Source organism: Pempheris klunzingeri, chromosome 17 (assembly GCF_042242105.1).
Source record: "Pempheris klunzingeri isolate RE-2024b chromosome 17, fPemKlu1.hap1, whole genome shotgun sequence".
Taxonomy (NCBI): Eukaryota; Metazoa; Chordata; class Actinopteri; order Acropomatiformes; family Pempheridae; genus Pempheris; species Pempheris klunzingeri.
The window spans coordinates 6,140,839-6,155,430 of NC_092028.1; the positions used below are offsets into that span (position 1 = coordinate 6,140,839).

Below are 14,592 nucleotides of genomic sequence, written 5' to 3' on the forward strand. Positions count from 1 at the left end.
TGTTATATTTTGTATGACATTTGTGAGAGAAAAAGGATTGCCTGAAACCAATATCTTTCTGCTGTACTTAGAATCCTGATGAAGTGACGAGTGCTATGTTTATATTAATAGTTCACTTGCGTTGTAAGGAGAGAATGATCAAAACTGTGATAATTGTCAAAATCTGTAAAAATAATAAACATTTTCATCCAGCTTCCAATATCCTGCAACTATATCTACTTTTTTACTTAACAAATAGTACAATAGTATTGTGTTAGAGCGTCAGTCTATCTCCACAGATGGAGGAAATCCAGGTATTACATATCATCTCCAGCATTCACCCATGATTCACAAAACTGTAGTTACATTCAAAATGTAACTCCTGCTCCCTGTTCCACCTGGTTGTCTTCCCTGGTCCCCACCCCAGTCCTGCTTCCCGCTAGCCCCTTTTCCCCGTCCTTGCTCCTATCCATTGGTGTTAATAAACCCATTTGTCTCCCAACCACCCACTTGTTCTGTGTCTGCATTGTGGGTTCAGCCGGTCTAGTTTCGCACTGCGGTGGCCGGGAGGTGCAAAACAATTTTACAATACGAGAAACACTTTTACAAAGCTGGAGACAAATTTACATTTTAGAAAACATTTTTACAAATCAGAAAACAAAATTACATTGCCATAACACATTTACAAGTCCTGAGACAAATTTACATTTGAGAAAACAAATTTACAAGACGTGAAACACTTTTACAAACGGCGAGACAAATTTACAAGTAACCTTTTCAACCGGAAAGGGAATGTACCGCGTTAATCGGCTTATATGTTCGCCACAAAACGGGCAAAAGACCGCTTGACTGCCGTCCATCGTGGGTCGCCATGAACTCCTTATCACTTCCCCTTCTACTCGACAGTTGGTACATTCCCTTTCCGGTTGAAAAAGTTACTTGTAAATTTGTTTCGGCCGCAAGTAACTTGAAATCAAGTGAATTGCAATTGTGAATTGTGAATTGTGTTTTGTTTGCCGGGGAGCAGAAGTATGTTAGGCTGTCTGACCTAACATTTGATGCCTTCATTAAAGAAGGTTAGTTGAAACATCAGGATAAAACAATATTACACTTTTCACTTGGTTGATACACCTAATTCATCACAAAAAACATTCCTCCTGAACTACTTAAGTTAATACTTGTTTCTGCTGTGCGTTACAATGAATGAGAATGACCTATTGACTTCAGCTTCAACTCAACAGCATTTTGTGAAGACATAGGCTTACTCTGCTTAGTTGGCCCTATGATTCTCATCAGAAGGAAATGCATGGCCTTTCAAATTTTGTAACAATTTATGAAATATTTTTTTCCTGTTACTTCAGTGTGCCTAAAATTTAGCATACCAGAAGGCAGACAGCTAGATATGAAGGTGCATGATCAATCTGACACAGAAGTTGATGCAGAGGTTTTTGAGGAAATAGTGAAGGAGTCACCTGGAACCTTCCGAGTCACGCTGAACAATGAAGAACTTGGTAATCACTGACCATTCACACATATGTTCATGTTAAACTTAAAGGTTGGGATGGGAGCATTAACAGTTCCATTTAATGCTTCTGGTTTGTTCATATTCTTTAATGCACAGGTACGTCTCTATCATCATCATCCTCAGCATCTGATGATACTGTCATTCTGAACTTCACGATGTGTGACCCTCCTGAAGAAGCAGCCGCGGCTGAAGGAAGTCGACCTAAAAGGCCACGCCATACAAACTATGACGCAAAAGCGGTGGGTAATGGCCATTGTTGTTAAGTCTAATCTGGATGTTGTTCCATTTGATGTGGAGTGATTTTATGTAATAATTTTCCAGTCTTACTTACGGTTTAACATTTTCTGACTTTATTTTATTTTTATTTTCATTTTATTTCAAATTAAGTTGATTGAAAACATCCTAACAGCAAAGCCCGTCAGTGAACACATCATGCAAGAGTATGCAAAAACCAAATCTCTGACAGATGCAACCAGAGGACAGATGATAAACATACTTGCTGCTGAGAGGACAGAAACACATGGGTAAGAATCATACATGTAGGCTATAAAGAAACATTGTTAGTATTGGATTATTTCTAATTGTGATGTCCAATGCCAATTGAGTGACTTTCATCATTGCACTTATACATTAGCCCCCTAAAAGTGTAAGAGTAATGTATGCACAGGGGATAGTTGCTCTGTTTCCATATTTGGAAGACCCATATTCACAACATGGATATGTAAGTAAAAGGATCTTTGCAACATTAAACACATAATTGCCCTCAGAAATGTTGATGGCATAGTCAGTCTGCATGTATTTAATTACATAGGAACATTACTACGATCCAGAGAGCAGTTCGGGATACCTTGCATGGCGTTTGAAGACCATTCAAAGAAAATCTGCAGAGGAAAGGAGTGTCTCCATTAGCAAATCTCCCAAAAGTAAGTTTACTTATCATTTACATGATATTGATGGAATTTGTAGGCAGGAGTAAAATTGAGTTTTTTCTGAAGTTGGTGGGCCAGGCAGTGGTCGATCCAGACCCTTCACCGCTGACACAGTGTTATCAGATGAGGATGTGGAAGCAGCTATTGCTGTTTTGAGACACTCTGCTGATGAAGACACTATCCGTGAGAAGATGAAAGCTACCTTCATTTATCGTCGTTCAATGGTCAGCAATGAAAAGAAAGCAGCAGATGCATTCAAACACAGCCAGATATCTATCTTTTTCATTCTCTTCATCAGATTGCTTTTATTGTTGCAGAATAAGAATCGGCAGATTTCTAAAATCATTCTGTGCTTGTACATTGCTAGGTAATGACATAACGACTGACATCAGTAAACACAGTGAACCATGTTTACTATGAGGGTTTTAAACTTTCCTAATGGTGCAGCAGTGTGAGTGTGTGAGTATGTGCATGAACAGAGACGGCAGAGGAGAGTGGAAGAAACTTGAAACCCACGTGAGATAGGCCAGGATTTAGAGGCTGAGGGGTGGAGGAGGGACAAGTAAAAAAAGGAAAAAAATAGGAACGGAAGGAACACAGAGAGGGACGGGCAACGGGCACATCTGGAAATAATTGAGGAGAGAGGGAGAGAAAGAAGGAGAGAAAAGTCATAGTTCTCTTAACAAAAACAAAATGAAGGATCAAACCTCCTGGATGGAAAATTACATACATTCAACATAAAATTCAAAATTGGACAAGAAAACAAGTTCATTGTGGAAAGCGGGCAGACACAATCACCCACTGAGGAACAATACAGAGGAAGAGAAGAAAGGAAAGCCGACTGAAAAGCCTGGCTGGCTCAGGGACCAATCCAACGGAGGAAAAGAAAAGACCAGAAGCAGGAGGTGACGGAGCCTGGAGTTACTAAGAGGAGCGTGATAAAGACAAGATTTGAAAGAATTGAAACTTATCTTCAGGTAAAGTCTATTTCAATTACAGTTATAACTAAACACTAATGTTTGATTGCCTTGAGGATCAACATATTCCTTGGTTGAACACTTACAGATTGGTTGACTATTTTTAGATCTAGACCATATCAAACTGTTTACCATCGTCTCTAATCATAATATACTTTAGATCAACTTTCTAAGCAGTTCTTGTTTTAAGAAACTCATTATTCTGCCGTAACTTTGGTCTTAGAACATTTCAGTGGTCATTTTAAACATTAAACAACACTGCATGTTGAGTGTAATTCTATGTTACCAATAAAAAGAGGCTTTCTGTCAGGTGTGACTAGTAATAGCCTACTCTTTGTAAAATCTGCTCAGGAAATAAGAAGTCGGTTTAAGTATATGTCCTCAGAGATTGACAGCATCTGCTGTTAGCTGAAATGCTTCAAACAACCTGTTCACATGGGCACACCGAAGCCAACGGCCATAAGAAAGAAATCTGTTGTTGTAGAATATGAGCAAGTTAAGTATGTTAGAGCTATGTTTAGTCTTAAGTTACATTAAAGAATTGCATGTGGATTTACTTTGGTTTCTTAGTTTATAGTCAATGTTACAAAGTCTGATGTGCAAAGACTTATCGGTGGCCCAACAATTAATTATGTCCTTTCATTTAAAGGGCTTGTTGTTCCCGAAACCTTTCACTATTCACTATCTATTTTGAATTTGTACAAATACACCTGAGAAAGAACATCAAACATTTGAAAAAAATAAATACATCCATCCTTGGCCAGCTCAAGTTCTCTAAAAAGACAGGAATTAAAGCATGGACACGTTATATAAAAACTGAGGAATGAAGTTCTAACAGTGTTAAACATTCAAAATATGATAAGAAGTTTATAATACAAAATGGATTTGTAAGTTGCACTGCTGTATACAGTGATACAAATATAATAAATCCAGTAAGAAAGGTCCAGTGAGACCAATTGGTTGTTACCAAACAATCAATCAATCAATCTTTATTTATATAGCGCCAATTCACAACAGCAGGCTAGACCAAACTCTTTAATTAGAGAGAGACCCAACGATTCAGGAATTCAAAATTAAGGATTGAAGAATTCCCACATGAGCAGCATCAGATATTACGTGATACTACATGAGATTACGTGATATACTTATCACCCCCACTATACTGTGGCTGACAAAAACACAGTACACTATATGTAGGTTATAGATATAGATATAGATATAGATGATATAGATATAAATTCATTAATGAAAAACACTAATAAAATTTAGCTTTCTGAAATCTGAGCTTTCTTTTCTTCTCATAAGATAAACAAAGCTTTTCCACGTTTTTATTCTTATTAGTTAATATATCCATAATCCATGCAGTATTTCTGAACCTAACTTAATATTATAGGTAGTTATTATTGCATTCATATAAGATTTTATAACTGTATCATCAGGCTTTCAGCATTAAGAAGCCAACAAGCCTCTGATCAACAATTTTGGTCATTTCACAGATGAAAGTGAGACTCGAGCAGCAGCTATGCTTTTAGTTGGAGGCCATAATAGTCAACCACAGCACCCACTCCTCAATGTGCTTTGAAACATGGTTCCCTCTGAATATTGATTAGTTGGTAAATAAAGTGTGTTCTGAGCTGTCCTGTGAGTCACAAGCTTGCTGTGGTCATGGGAAATGCCTTCAGCAGTATAGTTAGGTCTGCTGAGGAGGGGAGGGAGTTTCCTTCCTGTCAGCAGTTTGACTTCCTGTGTGGGGTCAGTAGTCAGTGTAAGGACATCTCAGTGAGAAAAATCAGGCTTGCACTGTGATGTCGTTTTAATGCTAATGATTCAAAAGTGTGTAAGAGAATCAAAACTAGGAAATAGTCACTGAAAACATTAAAAACAGCTCTGCATATAACTTATGCTTAAATTATAGGTTTCTATTGTTTTAAGTCTTAAAACAGTAGTGACATGAACATACACACTGAAAAAGTTAGTCACTGTAATTATTCCTCCTGTCCATAGTGGCTGTGAAGTGATCATTTCTTTACATGATCCCAGTGGAAGAAATGGGGCCTAAAATTCATAAGAGTCATCATCCTGTGCAAAAAACAAACTTCTTGGCTTCTTCAGCAGTCCAGGTTATACACATACAGTGTGTATATTCATCCTAGCAGCAGTATGTTTTCAATGTTGCGTTATGGTAACAAACCTTCATTCCACAACCAGAGCATATCACTCCACCACAGCACAGCACAGGAAACGAAATATTCTGTATACACATTATACATTTCCATCTCCTTGTGACTTGCTCCCCATCACACAGCTACCCTCTCACCTAGGAAACCTAAAATACACAACAAACCCATAAAAGATACTGTACAGTCATTCCAGAGTCAGCTATCATATTAACTCATGAAAGAAGAAAACACAGTGGACATATCGTACCTTCTTGCCAAAATTTAAAGAAAGTTATTGGTGACATGAAGCATTCAAACATAGTTCTCTTGTTCTTCTCTTTCCCTCTCTCTTTTGCAGGATGTCAGTGTCTCGGAGGTGTTTGTGCTGTGTCAAATATTTGATGTTTGTCTTTAACCTCATCTTCTGGGTTAGTACTTTTACAACTCAGACCCAAGCTGATGTCATATTCTCTGTGTCCGCTACCTAATCTAGTGTTTCTCAATAAAGAAGCTGTTGAGTGTTAAGTTTGAATAGAAATGCTTCTGAGATGATTTAACACTGAGTTACACAGACATGCCAACTCAGTCCCTTCATTAGCTCACATTTTGTGATATCCCACACTACACTAGAAACGTACAATGGAGCCAATGCTGCATTTTGACACGGCTTGACATTACATTTCCTCTGAAGCTAGGAGGATGCGGCTTGTTTGGCGTTGGAGTCTGGCTGTCCTTCACCCAGGCAGAGTTTTCCTCTCTTCCCCTGTCCTTTCCGTCGCTCTCAGCAGCCAATCTGTTGTTAGTCGCTGGTGGCATTACCATGGTGACTGGCTTCCTGGGATGTCTTGGAGCTCTTAAAGAGCAGCGCTGCCTGTTGTTCATGGTGAGAGGTCCACATGAAGTATCAGATATTCTTTTTTTTCTCGGGGGGATGGGGAGGGGTTCATATTTTTTAATACAGGTTGGAGAATAACATGAAACAAAGGTGCTCAGACATGAACTGGGCGCACTGTGGTTTATATTAATATATTCTAATCCTAATGCAAAAATATCTCTGTGGGAATAATTGACATAGCATGCTCTTGTATACACTATGACGTCTATCTACAACTGCTCTCCTTTCTTCTACAGTTCTTTCTGATCCTTTTGCTCCTGGTGCTGACAGAGGTGACTCTAATATTGGTTATACACATCTTCCATGACAAGGTAAGCTTACTGTATGCTAAAACATGCAAAAGTCAAATAAAACAGGCAATAAAATTAGCAATGAAATACAAAAAGACAAAGGTTCATCTCAAAATTAGCAGGGAATATAAAAACTGGCAAAAAGATGATCAATCTAGGCACTCTTGAGGCTGCAATGTTCAGTACATAAAGAAATTACCAGCACAGTTTTTTTTTAGGTTTAGTAAAAATGTTATGTTTTTCAGGTGTGGTGCAACAGTAAAGCACATAAGCATGGTAAAGGTTTAACTGCCCTCAGACTTTCCCACCTCTGTCTCCTGACTCTCAAACCCAGCTGTTCCCCTGCAGTATTAATACCAGGCCCAAAATATGATTATTAATGGTTTCTTGGTTTCATCAGGCCAACGCCGACAAAGCAAGGAACTTCTGGTCGCAATGGTGGCAGGATTTCTGTTATACTGAAGAAATATTTAAGTAATTGCATGAGACATTTATTAAGCAAAAACAGATTCTGGGGGGGGCGCATTTTGGAGCACCAAGAGTAGAGGGGTAAAATTTCAACCAACAAGTTGTTTTCATTTTGCCTAATTCTCTCATATAAAATCGAGATTTGTTCCAGATGTGTGCGAGTGAGTGTGAATGCCAAAATGTTTGTGGCAGTAACTTAACACTGCATCCACAATTGAAGTCTGGGCTGTTCCAACTCCATTGACAATTATCTTGCAGTTACCAGTGGGTTTACCAGTGCAGTTACCAGGACCAAACTCTTTCATCAAGAGAGAGACCCAACAATTCAAGAATTCAAAATTAAGGATTCAAGAATCCTCACATTGAGCAAGCATCAGATATTATATTAGGCAACAGTGATAGGAAAAACTCCCCTTTAACGGGAAGAAACCTGGAACAGAACCAGGCTCAGAGGCTGGTGGCAGCAACTATAGTACTGATAATAGGAACATGACTAATAATGAGCAATATGGTAACAGTGGAAAACATGACAATAGTTAATATATTAATAATATGACAAATATTGTGTGGATGTTCGGTAAAACATAGAACAGAGTACACAATGCGTAAAGAACACGAGACTGAGACAGTCCCTGAGGGGCCAGACAAGTGTTTGAGTAGATGATTTCTCAGCCTGTTACAACAAAAGACACCCATCTAGGTGTGAGTTGTAACACTCTGGTTTATATCTATATGTGTCAGTAGATGTCTTTTCAGTTTGTATGTTCTCCCTGTGTCTTAGTGTGTTTCCTCTGCTCTGGTTTCCTCCCACAATCCAAACACATGCAGGTTAATCGACAACTGTAAATGACCTGTGGTGTGAATGGTTATCTGTCTATGTGTGTCAGCCCTGGGAGTAGACTGACACACATAGATATCCAGATAATTGATGGATTTGAATGAATAACTGTGCCCGTCTTTATTTCTCTTTTTGTCAGCTGGATTCCAAAGCACAAGATGAATTAAAGGATGGTATGAAGATTTATCTGTCAGAACCTGGACTGAGAAACTCCTGGGACAATGTCCAGAAAATGGTGAGCACTCTCATCAAGCAACACATAACTTCTCATGCTGCATAAATATAAATATATTAAATAAACAGTACCAGTCAAAAGTTTGGATACACCTTCTCATTCAGTGGTTTTTCATTATTATTTCATTAATAATATTTCATTATTATTATTATTTTCTATATTGTAGAACAATAATGAAGACATCAAAACTATGAGGGAACACATATCGAATTATGTAGCAAACAAAAAAACAGAATATGTTATATATTTTAGATTCTTCAAAGCAGCCTCCTGTTGGCATTCTCTCAGTCAGCTTCATGAGGTCGTCACCTTGATGGTTTTCCAACAGTCTTGAAGGAGATTCCAGAGGTGCTGAGCACTTGTTGACTTCCTTTCCTTCACTCCAACTCTTCCCAAACCATCTCAACTGGGTTTAGGTTGAATGATTGTAGGGGACCAGGTCATCAGCCATAGCACTCCATCACTCTCCTTCTTGGTCAGATAGCCCTTACTTAGCCTGGAGGTGTTTGGGCTCTTTGTCCTGTTGGAAAACAAATGATGGTCCCACAAACCAGATGGGATGGCATGTCGCAGCAGAATGCTGTGGTAGCCCTGCTGGTTAAGTGCTCCTTGAATTTTGAATAAATCACCAACAGTGTCACCAACAAAGCCCCCCCCCGACACCATCACACCTCCTCCTCCATGCTTCATGGTGGGAACCACACATGTAGAAACCATCAACTAACCTTTTCTGTGTCTCACAAAGACATGGCAGGTGAAGGCATCTGGATCTAAAATTTGGACTCATCAGACCAATGTACAGATTTCCGGTGCTCTGATTCCTTGTGTTTCTTGGTCCAAGCAATTCTCTTCTTGTTGTTCTTCCTCAGTGCAGCAATGCAACCATTAAAGCCTAATTTCACGCCATCTTCTCTGACAGTTGATGTTGAGGTGTGTCTGCTACTTGAACTCTGTGAATCTGAGGTGCTGTTAATTTGTGGTTTGTGAGGCTGGTAACTCGAACAAACTTGTCCTTGTGCAGCAGAGGTATCTTGGTCTTCCTTTCCTGGGGTGGTCCTCATGAGAGCCAGTTTCATAATGGTGTTTGATGGTTTTCGAGACTGCGCTTGAGGATGCATTCAAAGTTCTTCAGATTTTCTGAATTTAACTGACCTTCAAGTTTTAAAGTAATGATGGATTGTCGTTTCTCAAATAGGGCTGTTCACTGTATAGAACTGTATAGCACCAATCCTACCTCTGCACAACACAACCGATGGTCTCAAACACATTAAAATTCCACAAATTAACTCTTAACAAGACACATGTGTAAATTGAAAACCATTCCACTACTACTTCCACTACTTTGAATAATCTAAAATATAAAACATATTCTGGTTTGTTTTTTGTTTACTGCATAATTCCATATGTGTTCCTTCATAGTTTTGATGTCTTCAATATTAATCAACAATGTAGAAAATAATAAAGCAAAACCATTGAATGAGAAGGTGTGTCCAAATGTTTGACTGCTACTGTATGTGTCAGGAATTCTCTTTTTGGTCACATCTCAGCATCTACTGACAGCTGATTATCCACTGTAGTGTATAGATCATTGTGATGGCCTTATTCCAGTAAAGATATTTGTTTTTCTTCATCACACCTCTAAAAATCTAGAGGTGCTGTGTTGTTCGGTCGCTGATGTCAGTGCGGTACCTCCCTGAACTCAGTTTTCAATAAAGACTAGTCAGTGCTACATGAATTATGTAGCTGAGTATTACTCTACTCTTTATCTCTTCCTGTCTCTTCTCCCAGTTTAAATGCTGTGGTGTAACAAACAAAACCGACTGGTATGATGTACTGAATGGAACGCTGCCCTCATCCTGCTGCTCGGTTGGGACAGACCAGTGTGTTGACGGATGGAGTGAGGTTGGTTTGCTGCTCAGCTATAAGGGGGGCTTTTGGAGCACCAAGAGTAGAGGGGTAGAATTTCAACCAACCAACTTATTTTCATTTTGCCTGATTCTCTCATATGAAATCTAGATTTCTTCCAGATGCATGACTAAGTCTGCATGCCTTTCACACATATTGATTTTCAAAAATTAGACCACAAATATTTGCGGCAGTACCAGAGCACAGCTTCCAGAACCAACTCTCAGGTTTATATCTATGTGTGTCATGCTGTGATTTAGAGTGCTTAGTGAGGATGTACAGAGCAGACTAAGGCATACAGCTGCTGTGCTCACTGTAGCTGGTTGACATGAAAACCAACATGAAGCAGGAGGAGTTCATTACACATCCAGTAGGTTTTGGAGTCTGCTTAATATATTTTTATTGGTGACCCACCCACAATTATGTGTTTCTTTCAAAGAACATACTCTGTGCAAACTGCTTTCTTCCAGTACAGTGGGACTGGGTCTTTTTGTGACAATTTCCAACTGAAATAAGTCTCTGCAACTGCAGCACTGAAATGTGTTTAGACCAAAAGTTGCCTGGACAGTAAGTTGCCTCTTCAAGTTGCCTCTGTACAGTCCCACAGTGGGACTAAGAAGGTTCAATTTTGGAAAATGGTAATGAAAAGTTAAGAACTGTACACACATAGCCGCTGGAAAAACATTCCTTGCATTCTTCATGTGTGAAAGAATCGGATGCATTCACCCATCTGGAATAAATTCAGCTTTAGTTTGAGAGAATTAGGCAGCTTCAAAACGGCTTGTAGGCAGCAGGATGTTTTTTGCCACCTCAGCTATAAGAATAATTCCAGTTTATTACAACATGGATCTTTTTTTCATAGCATTGGCCATTGTTTCATTTTGCTTTTAGAGATCTTAGAATGCTATGACACAAATGAAAAGCAGTTGGTTAGGGCTAGAAACCCACTGAGCCAGAATATCAGATGGGTTGGAAACAAGGAAACAGTTTATCAGGATCTTAAACTTAAAGTGAGCAAACCTGAATTGTTGCATATAATCTGTCATTACATAAACTACTGTAAGTATAGTGGGTCAAAGTTGACACAGGCAGAGTGTCGACAAACTATGATGGTTGTTTACAACAGATAGTTTGAGGAATACATTTACTGTTCACATCTTACTGCTCTTCTTTTCGTTTTTCCTAATCAGTTTGGCTGGCCTGAGTGTTCATTGTTGTGTTAATAGATCACAGACATTAACTTGACCAAACTGTTGTTACTGCGAACAGGAATGATGTTCAGAGCACATATGTGACCGAGGTTGTTATACTAAACTGGAATTACCTTTTTTATCTCTACATTTCATCCCCTCCCCTCCTCTCCCCTCCCTCACACACTGTCTGTTTGTCCTCTGCAGCCATGTTATCAGAAAGCCAGGCAGTGGCTGCTAGATAACATCCCCTCAGTCCTGGTGTTTGGAGTGTGCATTGGTGTTGTGCAGGTAAGGATCTCCAATATTTCTCTTTTTCTACTATTTCTATTTATCTAGTAAAACCATCTATCTCTGACCTTAGTGATCGTTTCCCCATAAAACCAAGCACATTGTAGTGTGACAGGGTAGCATGTGTGCTAAATACTCAATTTACAAAGAGCTGCATAAACAGTGGTCCATCCACACACACACACACACACACACACACACAGTGGAAGGCTCTCTCCCAATTTCTGTTAAGTTAAATGTCAATAACAGGATGAAACAAAATATGAATGATATACCATTACATCATCATGCAGTTTGAACCGAAATACACGACTTCTGAACTTGTTAACTTTAATGAGGGAAAGACAGAACTCATTTCACCAGCACCAAGAATACATGGATGGACGACATCATATCATTATCATATTAAGTTGGCTATACACAAAACAAGTTTGGAGAATATTCATTAAAATAAAATCACATAGTACATGGGCTCAGATACATGTGGGTTTTATTCATCAAAGTGCATCATCAGTATCCTCAGAGTATTAAAGTGGTATTCCTTGTACAGGTTTAATGCAACATATCACAAGAGTGTCAGCAGTCTTTGTTTACTCACCAGCACGTTTTTTTACCGAGTAAGAGTAGCAATAAATCTTCTCGTGTTTCACTTTTTAGTGTATTGTGTTGTTAATGGTGCTGCGGCTACATATTTTGTCTGTCAGCTACCTTAGACAAAGCAGTTTGATGAATCAAAGAATTGCATTTGATTCAACTTGATAAGTGAAAATTCAGGCAAAAGAATCAGTGGGATAATGGCTAATTCAAATAAGATCAAATTCAAAGTGTTCCAGCCATAGTTACGCTTTTATTCTCTGGCAGGTTATAATTTAATAACAGCACACCTTCCCCTCTCTTGTCAGATCTTGGCCCTGGTGTTCTCCATGCTGATGTACTGTCAAATTCTATGTGCTGAGAAGCACTTGGACTGACTACAGACCAGCTGCTGACCTGTGATGGGAAGACTTACCACAAACCTTTGGATCTCAGTATGACCTGACACCTGATTTGCATTTTCAAAGCCTTCAATCCAGACTGTGCTCCTCCAGTGTTTACTTTGGGTTCCAACCTGAAATTGGTGCCTTTCAAATTCCCCTAAAAATTTCCCAAAAAACTAACACTGGCTATCGATGCTTTTATCATTGGGTGCAACCAACAATGGCAGTCCAAGCTAGTAATAACAGAGTGAGGAGGTTGGTTATCTTTGCTCCAGCCACATAAACTTAATATCATGAACCTTAGCACACCAGTAGAATCCAACAAGTTACAGCTACCTTAAAGCATTACTCTTGCAGAATAACCTGAGGCGAAACTGTGGGTACAACGTTGACTTAAAATACAAGAAAAAAAGACACATGTATCTGCCTCTCCTTATTTTACAGTATTTCATTTCTATAGCTGCTTAGTTTAGAATTTCTGAACCGACATGGAATATTGGAGGGAGACTTTGCTATAGATGATGATTATAAATAATGCATTCAGTTTCTCAAGACTGCTCACTTTTCATAGCTTCATTATTTGGATTTCATTATCCAAATAATGGAGAAAAGAGGAGCCTTAACTTTATGATCTGCTGGTTCAGTTTGTGTGTTAAGTCGAGCACTATAATAGTGGGGAAATGCTTTTGACAAGTAGTCCTGTTGTAAAAGACAAAATAGGGGAAGAAAGGAGAAAAAATGAAAATATTTTTACGTGGCACTTAGTTCACTTTGTTTATTATGTCAAGCCTTGTATATTATTTCTATATTATATGAACACTTTGACCATACCTGGTTCAGTGAGCTTTAGAATGCTCTCACTTTATCTGATCATTACTCCAAATTTTAAAATATTCCTATCATAATTCATTGTATTCTTCATCGTCCTCATTAGTCACATGAGTTTATCTTTTTAAGTTGAACATATACTGTAGTAAATATTTTTTGCTATTGCTCAACAATAAGACCTTTGTTCTCATATGACATTGGCTATAGTATTATAGAGAATGACTGTAAACCAAGGAGTGTTTTAGAGTCAAGAGATTCTTCATTTGTTTGCCAGTCAACACATTAGTAAACCTGAGCACAGTGACACTGCCACACATATACATTCAGTTATCATAGTCCACTGCTGGTGCTGCAACAGTTTTAAAAAAAAGTAGTTGTCTCAATCTAAACGAACCCAGGGATTAATTTATGAACCTGCTCTTGGACTTTACCTTGAATCTTTAGAAGAAAAGTGTCCCATCAGATGAAGGTTATTTTTGAAGACGCTTATTTAAAAACAAAGAAAACAAGCAAAGACTCAAAAAAGCAGAACATATATACAAATCTTAAAACGTCACACATCTTAAGGAAATAGTATAAGGATAATAGTTTCGAGGCTTTATCTGTGTAAATGAGCGATCCTATTTGTACAGTGTGCCAGTTAGTATATTTTGAGCTATGGTAATGAACTCAATGTCCTCAGCAGTATTTAAAATGCTCAGGTTGGGTTTCAGTTTTTTCATGTCCAGAACCGCTTTACAGGTTTATAGTTGAGTCCTAAATGATTTCCTTTAAAAGGATTATTCAAAATAACACTTTGAACAGAAACCTGGACTGTCAATTGTTTTGAGACACTGGATGCAGAGGTTATTAATGCAGATCAACAGAGTGACTAGAAATAAACCTTCATTCTACTAAAGGATTAACTCGTCAAAAACTTTAGCTTTGTTGTTTTCCGTTCCTTACTTCTTTGAATGTTGTGTCTCTCCCAGCCCTAGTCTAGAGATTACTGTTTCTTATGTGCTGTAAATAAATAGATATTGCATTGATGAGTTCATACCTTTTTTTTCCTTCTCTGATATGTCAAAGTGAAACTGTAAATAAAAATACTATAAAAATGAAATATT

General features: G+C 38.4%; 1 protein-coding gene across 1 annotated transcript; it reads left to right on the plus strand.

Moving 5' to 3' along the window:
- The first annotated feature begins 3,055 nt into the window (after nt 1-3,055).
- tspan4b (tetraspanin 4b) lies at nt 3,056-13,385 on the plus strand. Its single transcript, XM_070847846.1, has 8 exons — nt 3,056-3,410; nt 5,928-5,997; nt 6,261-6,452; nt 6,701-6,775; nt 8,200-8,295; nt 10,084-10,197; nt 11,598-11,681; nt 12,584-13,385. Exons 2-8 carry the CDS (start codon nt 5,929-5,931, stop codon nt 12,650-12,652), a joined length of 699 nt encoding a protein of 232 aa, XP_070703947.1. The 5' UTR covers nt 3,056-3,410; nt 5,928; the 3' UTR covers nt 12,653-13,385.
- The last annotated feature ends 1,207 nt before the right edge of the window (nt 13,386-14,592 follow it).